Source organism: Sinocyclocheilus anshuiensis, unplaced genomic scaffold (assembly GCF_001515605.1).
Source record: "Sinocyclocheilus anshuiensis isolate Anshui unplaced genomic scaffold, SAMN03320099.WGS_v1.1 scaffold1744, whole genome shotgun sequence".
Lineage (NCBI taxonomy): Eukaryota > Metazoa > Chordata > Actinopteri > Cypriniformes > Cyprinidae > Sinocyclocheilus > Sinocyclocheilus anshuiensis.
Genome location: NW_015555974.1, coordinates 843,961 through 852,694, shown reverse-complemented (window position 1 = coordinate 852,694; position 8,734 = coordinate 843,961). Strand labels below are relative to the sequence as shown.

General features: G+C 36.1%; 1 protein-coding gene across 1 annotated transcript in view; it reads right to left on the bottom strand.

The window, feature by feature from the left end:
• Positions 1 to 5,688: 5,688 nt before the first annotated feature.
• The window catches only part of LOC107676047 (motor neuron and pancreas homeobox protein 1-like), a 3,902-nt gene continuing 856 nt past the window's right edge, over positions 5,689 to 8,734 (bottom strand). The window contains exons 2-3 of the mRNA XM_016470566.1: positions 6,916 to 7,076; positions 5,689 to 6,212 (exon numbers count right to left, since the gene is read on the bottom strand). Coding sequence (XP_016326052.1) covers positions 5,838 to 6,212; positions 6,916 to 7,076 — 536 coding nt within the window. The 3' untranslated portion in view covers positions 5,689 to 5,837. The remainder of the gene's footprint in view (positions 6,213 to 6,915; positions 7,077 to 8,734) is intronic.

Genomic DNA, 8,734 nt, shown 5'->3' with positions numbered 1-8,734 from the left:
AGTAATACTTGCGTTTTGGTGTTTACATAGTTATTTTTGGTTACTGATGTTTTAATCATGTTACTTGTCTGGTGTTAATGAAGCGTTAATGTCGAGCCCTGGAGTCTATGTGCCGGGGCTCAGCACCGGACGGCCCCGGCCCAATTTAAACCCTGCTAATAAGAACAATATAAAATGCACTAAGAATTAATGAGCTGCTGGATTCATGAATATTAATCAGGTTGTGTGCATTCGCTTGAACTCATTTGCAGAAATCAAAATAGGGACGATAATAGGCGAGCACCAGCCAATGAGATTTCCATTTGCGCATTAGCTCCGCCTACTACAGGAGAACCCGGCAGTTATTAAAAGCTGAAGAATTCCAAAGGAACGCTGTTATTTTGACAGGAATACACAACAAAGAATATCGTTTACATGTAGCGCATCAATTCTCTCTCTCTCTCTCTCTCTCTCTCTCTCTCTCTCTCTCTGCGTGTGTGTGAGACAAAGCGACGGCGAAACGTGCGCCTTCACACTAGAGTTTACGGTATGTCAAATACAGTACAGGTGCGCTGCTCATAGAGATGAACTGAAAAACAGCACAGATCATCTGATGGAGAGAGAAACTCTGAAGCGCTCAGTCAGTGTGTTCGGCGAGTGAAAATATATCTGTGCTAAACTTATACTTAGCCTCCAACTCACACACTGGCGAGTAAAATATGAGAATTTATTAGCCATTGGCTAATATTAGACATCATTTAGTCGCCCAGAGTGAAGATTTAGTTGCATATGCGAGTGATTTACTGGCAATGTAGAGGGTTGTGACAAAAGAAAAATCACTCTGCTCAGACCTGGGGCCTGTACCATGAAGCCAGTTTAGCTGGCTAGCCAGGTAAGTTTCAGTTTAGTTTGCACCAATCCTGGGTTTTAGGTACCATGAAAGTGGCTTTGCTTTTAGTGGCATTCATTGCCTTAGTAACTTACACTCCACAGCTAACCTGCTCTGGGGCAGGTTATGTTCTGGTTTAGAGATCTCAAACCGAAATTTGACCAATCAGCTTCAAGCAAAGTGACACATCTCTGACACAATAAAGCCACTCCCTCAGTTTCTCTTACTCCAAATTAAAGGTGGGGTAAGTGATTTCTGGTAGCCAATGTTGACATCCCAAATCACCAAAACAAACACGCCCCTACCCCAAAAGGGTCTCGCCCCTATTTTGATAGCTCCGCCCCACGCATACGTACACAACCCAGGCAACGTTTAGTTCTGTGAAACAAAGCAAAATCAGTGATGCTGTCTACACTGCGGCGCGGCACGACAAATCCCAGACAGAAAACTGCTGCTGCGTTCTATTTATGACGTATTGACACAAATTTAAAATGATTTTCAACGGTCGCTTTGTCACATCTAGTGTAGACAGACTTTAGCTGTTGCGGCGCGGCGGTGTAGACACGGTGTTACTTACCTATCGAGAAGAAACAAAGCAACCTCGGCGTCCAATCGCAGGCCTTCCCGCTCCTTGAGTTCTCTCCAGCGCTGGAAAACTGATCCGATATTTACACGGGTCCTTCTTCTTGGCTTATCGTAAGCCTTCTTTTGTTCCGCAAACGTTTTCCTCTTTTGTTTTTTATCCGCCATCTTTATCTTTCTGTCGCTCGGCTCGCCTAATGTCCGTCATGTGCACTGAGTGCTCTCTCCTCTGCATCATGAGTAGACATGCCCCTTACTGCTGATTGGCTACAAGTTTGTTTTGGTACTCGGCCCGACTCAATTTTCTAAAGCGTTTTTGAAAAAATACATACCCCACCTTTAAAGGAAGCTACATAGTAAAACATTTTTAAAGATAAAATTGTCTGATTTTTAGAGATTATTTTTTATAATTATTTTATATGATTTATATAATTATAATACCCTTAATCCATTACACAAGCTAGCTTAGTTTAAGGTATTCTATAGTATTTGCTCACTGCACGTTGGGACAGTGATCACTCGAATTCCAGTGACATGACTACGTACAGCGTCAACGGACAACATAGAACGTCATCACTGGAATTAATAAACAACAGGACCAATCTCTTTTTGATATTATTTTTTATTCTCTTCTGTTACATGTTCTTACAACATTTCAGGTGAATATTAATTATAAATTATTAATTATTAATTATAAATGTTAATTAGATGTGTTCAATTCCTGTCTAGTGATGTGTGTTTATGTTGAAATATACAAAAAAACGGTTTGTCTTTTCAAATCTTCTATAGCGTGTCATATATTTATCGAGTTGGCTCGTGTGATTTATGTTTTACGCTTCAGAAATGTGACGTTATTTCCGGTAAGGGAGCATAGTAAGCACCAATGTTCCCTAGTTTTTGCGGTGCATTGTGGGATTTTTCAGGGAGCGAACGTTCCAGTGCACTGGAAGGATTTTTACCTTTTTTTGTAAAGGGCGTTTCACTTTCTTTGCACGTTCGTTTTGTAAACGCTGGGTCGGTGCTTCCGCCTACATCACGCGTGACCTTTCCAACGTGATTACGTAATGCGTGAAATCGAGCTTGTGCACAACGAGCATTTGTGGATAAAAAGTATACAAATGTATTTTTTTCGTTTTTTGTTTTTAGAAAATGACTGATCGTTTCGCTAGATAAGACCCGTATTCCTCGGCTGGGATCGTGTAGAGCCCTTTGAAGCTGCACTGAAACTGCAATTCGGACCTTCAGCCCATTGGTTACCATTGACGTCCATTATAAGGAGAAACATCCTGGAACTTTCTCCTCAAAAGCCTTAATTTCTTTGCGACTGAAGAAGACAAAGACATGAACATCTCGGATGACATGGGGGTGAGTAAATTATCAGGAATTTATTATTCTGGAAGTGAACTAATCCTTTAATGGAGATAAAGTTGAGCAGGTGGGATCCTTTAAATGTTTAGGTACAGAAATTGATTCCCAATGTTCATTTGATAAGCATTCAGACAATGTTTTTAAAAAGGCTTATCGAGGAATAAGCCTTAGCTTATTGAGGAAAATGAGGAGTTTTATTATTGAAAAGGACATTCTGGTAGTTGTATATAAATCACTTATTGAATCTGTTCTTGCTTTAAATATTGTATCCTGGTTTAACTCTCTTTCTGTTAAAAGCAAAAACAGACTCTTAAGGATTATTAATGTGGCCAGTAAAATAATTGGTCAAAGACAAGTAGGCCCACCTCTCACTGATCTCTATACTGTGGCATTATAAAGGAAAGCCCTCTTATTGTGGGAGACTCTTACCATCCCCTGCATAGTTCTTTTCAGTTACTTCCATCTGGCAGATGGTATTAAGTGCCTTTGGTGAAAAAGGCCAAGTATAAGAAGACCTATATCCCAACTGCCATTGGTATTTTAAATAGGATCTTAAAATGAATTTTTATTTTTGTTTTAGCAAATGGCTGCAATATAACAAAGAGTGAAAAATTGAAGGGGGTCTGAATACTTTCCGTACCCACTGTATGTAATATTAACTTTTGTTGTGATTATTATTTGTATTGTTTTTGGTTGAGCCTTTGTCTAAGACCATTTTCTACCACATTGGGGACAGACAATAAAGCAATTTGAATTTGATATTGGAGCCCTGCAGACCAACATACCCCCAACACAACCTGTCAGACTAGAGTTACTCCCCTTATGACTGGAGTATATATTTATATCACAAATGCCTCAAAAATGATTGTGCTATGTCTTTGTCATCTTTTCTTGCTCACTTGCTAATGGCAGCAAATTGTAAAGAACTCAAAAGTTGTAGTGTAATCTTCACGCTGTACAGGATGTTACACAAATACTTGAATTCCCACCTCTGCATACTGCCTCTGAAAGGTAGCTTTATTCAGATTTTGAATACAATCATTGCCACACTTTTGCTTTTCTTTTAGTTTATTTGCATCAATTTACAGCAACACGGACACATACAACATTATTATACTGTGTATCTACCTCTCTTGCATCCTTTAATGGAAATAAATTACATAGACTTTAACTTTCTTAAATAACATTGAAGTGAACAAACACTGAGCCTATATGCATGTAACTATGACATATAGAAATATACATGCCTCCAACTCCTTTCCATCACATAGGTAAATGATGAATATGAGAGGTGGAGAGAAGGTCAAAATAATGCATATTAATGTACATCGCATACTTTTAATGCAAGTAAATATTTATAAGCATGTTGTACCTTTCAACAAACAACAAAATTAAATCAAATCCAATGTATTTCAAGCTGATTTAATGTTATTTTGTTGTTCTGGTTTGACACCAAATGAAACTACATACATTTATAAAGAAAATATAGTGTTTAATGAGTATATCCTTGTAGCCTTAGGAATTGATTGCATCATGAGAAGTGCCTGTTTCATACCAGAATAAAGTTTGCTGTGGATTGTGGAGGACTACCAGCTGCCTGAAACAACCCAACCACTATCGTTTGACCTGGACATGGAAGCTGAAGGTCAAGTTTACCCTCCAGAGCATTTTGACATGTCCCAGTGGTAATGCTTAATTCTTCTTCAAAATTGTCATTATTTGTTATTATTGCTGTTAAGTATATTACATTGCTGTCAATCTGTATTAAATCACCGCACTAGTTGTACAATTTCAGAAAAGTTGCTTATGACATTATTTCTTTGGAATAATGTGCACCAATGAATCCTGCACAGTAAAAAAAAGAAGAAAAGAAATGTATTAAGTAAATAGGGTAATTTAGATGTTCTATTCACTCTTAAAACCAGCTCTTAAGATTTTTTTTTTTTTTTTTTGCAGAGCTACTGTATGTTTAGTGGAGGTTTATTTGCAGTCATTAATCATGAAACAAAAGTGTTTTACTGCAAAAAAAAAAAAACTGCACACATCTAATGCTATTTACAATGAACAAAAGCAATAAATTGACATTTAAGTCTTGTTGAAACAAGAAATAGCTCTCAGACATTTAATCAAAAATTGAAAATAAAGCTCTGTTCCAAAACCTAGTGAGCTGTCTTGCTGCCTGCATAGGCTTTCTACTAATTAAAATGAAACCTCGTAAGTGGCTAGTTTGAAATGCTCTACATAGGCAGCATCTCCATGTGCCACACAAATAGTACACTTCACATGAACAATTGATTCTAATAGCGATTAAAAATGTATAGAACATCTAAGTTAGCAACGCGATATTCTATATACAAATTAGTGAGTAAACAGACTTTAAATTTTTGAGTGTGTGTGTATATATATATATATATACTGTATATTGGGGTTGAATTTTGTTGGATGTATATATAAATATAAATATAAACATTAAATTTTTGTGGAAACCGTGTTACTTTTTTTCAGGATTCTTTGATAAAAGAAGTAGTTCAAAAGAACAGAATATAATTTGTATTTGTAACATTATAATAGTCTTTACTGTCACTTTTAATCATTTAGTGCATCCTTGCTGAATAAAAGTATTAATTTCCTTAAAAAAACAAAAATCTTGTTGACCCCTGACTTTAGAACAGTAATGTGTGTGTGTACATACATATATAGAGACAAAATAACAGAGACAGATTCTGTGATGTCCTTTGCCGTCTACAAGTTTTGGAACACAGCTTAAATATTTATTATTTGTTATATTTAATGTTTACTCTGTATGAGTTTCATTGATGCCTGTACTTACCAATACCATCAGGTGCAGATCAGTGAAATTCATTCTGGTGGATGGCTTTTCATGTGTCTTTTGGTGGCTAAAGGGTTGGCTTTTATAGTCTTGTTTCTTTAATTTTACTGTTGCCATAGTCAGACCACAGCACAGGACTGTAATGCTGCTGTGAGGTTATGCAGTCTCAGTTTCCATATGGATATCTTTTCATAACCCTGCCCCAATCTTCCTATCACTTCCTCCCACCTCCTCCATGTCATCCTCAGAGAACGGGCTGTCGGGGTGGTATCCTAATGCAGACGTGTGGTGCAGAAAGTCTGTGCAACGTGGTACATTAAGGTTGTCGTTTATGAATTTGTGTTGCCCTTCTTCCTCATCTTCCTCATCCTCCTCCTCAAGATCGTCCTCTTCCTCGTGCTCCTCCACACTCTGAGCGATGACCCTGCGGCCATCCCTTCCTGGCCTCTCATTGGTCGATTTGGTTCCCCCGCATTGACGTTTGACCTCGACCTGCGCGGCCTGTTCTTTAGCCTTACGACTCCGTTTCCACTTCATTCGACGGTTCTGGAACCAGATCTTGACCTATTTTACACACAATCCCACAAAGTTATCAGCAAAATAACCACTTTCTACCAAAGAAACAATAAACCAATAGAGAAATATAAAATAATTTATGGAAAAGACACCATGGTTTTTAGACAATAAACTACTGATAGTACCCAATGTACTGTTGTATATATACTACAGTTTAAAACTCAGTAAGATTTTATGCATACATATATATATATATATATTAAAATTGATCAAAAGTGACAGAAAAGACTTTTATAAAGTTAAAAAAGATTTCTATTTATCAAATAATCCTGAAAATTAATCATGGTTTCCACAAACATATTAAGTAGTTTAAACTGTTTTTAACATTGACAAAAACAAGAAATGTTTATGAGCATCAAATCCACATATTAGAATGATTTCTGAAGAATCATGTGACACTGAAAACTGGAGTAAAAAAAAAAATCAGCTTTGTCATCTCAGAAATAAATTACATTTTGAAATATATTTAAATAGAAAACCGTTATTTTTAACATTATGTCACAATATTACTTTTTTTTTTTCAAATAAATGCAGCATTGGTGAGCATAAGTGACTTTTTTAAAATATTCACAAATCTTAGGAAAAAAAACGCTAAACCTTTGAATTGTAATGTTTTAAAGTAACGTGGTGTTACCAAGATTTTTTTTTCAGCATCTAAATCCTCCACTCACTCACTTTCACACTCCTTTACCTGTGTCTCAGTCAGCATGAGCGATGAGGCCACTTCGAAGCGTTTGGGTCTGGAAAGGTACTTGTTAAGTTTAAACTGGTTTTCCAGCTCCAGTAGTTGTTGACTGGTGAATGCTGTCCGCGGCCTACGGCATTTACCCATCAAACCAGACTGGGGGGACGCTATAAGACAAACAGAAAGAATCAGGACATGAAGACCATAACATAAATTATGAACAGATTACATGAAAATACAATTAAATGAGTGTTTTAGTGTGGTGTTTTGATGCTAGGTTTGAACGTTTCTAATGTGTTTTGAGTGATTGTTAGGTGGTTTCCTACTGGTCCAAGTCAAAATAACCCACATTCAACTGATATTCTGTTGCTCAGATATGGTTCAGATTTTTAGATTTAGGGGTTTGTTCAAGCCTGAGCACTGCTAATAAATGCAATTATTCTGCTGCAGTTTAACATAATTTTATGTCTATCTAATAAAAAACTTTAAACTGGCTTGAACGTTTAGCAGCATTTGTACTTAAAGCCTGCACTAAAGTCATTGCTAAAACTGTAAATTTATTCCAAATTAATAACAGGCCTCTTGTGCCTGTATATAAAAATTAAGCACCAGCCAAAAGGAATGCAATCTGCTGTAATCCATGTCTAGATTATTTTTATGAGATTGTTGTCTCTTTTATATAATGTCAAGGACTTGCAGGGTCAGGCACACACACACACACACACACACACACACAAAAGAAAGACCAGAATTTGCAGCTATCATTTACCATAATAGCTTTACTGCAGCTTATTGTTAAACACAGAGGAAGCAGGGCTGGGCGGCCATAAAACGCAAGAGCAAGCCATTAACTTAATGAAAATTCAATGAACGCTTTTGGGATTTTATTGATTAACTACAGTATGTTTAAGGTGTTTGTTTATAGTATCTCTCTTACACAAAGACAATTTCCATCGAGCTGACGTTTATGGCTTTATAAAGAAGCCAAAAATAAAATTATATTATTACAGTTTGGTGTAAATCCTGGTAACACAAGATAAACCACTGTTAAGTTACACTGTCAAAATGACTATTGTTGAGTTGTCGTTTCTTTAACTATCCAAGGATAATATAATCTTTCAATCATATCTATACTGTAATGTCTGTTAAATATGGTAAAATATATTGGCTAATGGTTTGTTCACAACCAATTATAGTTTATTTGATTATATTATATATTTAAAATTTCTGCTGTCAATTTATAAAAATAGGTTACCCTGTATTTTAGTTATTCTATTATTATTTCTAATTGCAAATAAATTTAGAAATAATGTATAGATAGTCATAATTTCCTGATACTGCCTTTTGGGCACCTATTATATCTATATTATATAATTCCGCAAACTAATTTCGCCACATGTGACCACTATAATTTCAGTTTAATAATCCATCAAACAGGAGTTATAAACATCATAATTGCTTAGTGACAAATTAACTCCAGGTCTTTCAAGAGTCACAGGTGTGTAAACACCTCTCTCTCTCTCTCTCTCTCTCTCTCTCTCTCTCTCTCTCGCTCTGTTTGCTTTTCCTCACCTTTGATTATGTTGAAAAGGATTTCATGAGCTTTTACAATATTTGCTTTCAAACTGACAATGGCGGTAATGCAACTAAATTTGGCGTTTAACAGTAATGATACTATAATGATAGAGGTACACAATATGTGTATGATTTGGATAAAACATCCAGAGATGTTTCTATTAATATCAGATGGTTTTGTTGCTTTTAATTACATAAAATTGTAGTTTGCTCATGTGAATCCTGAGTAGTTCAAAACTGGAATAAAGAA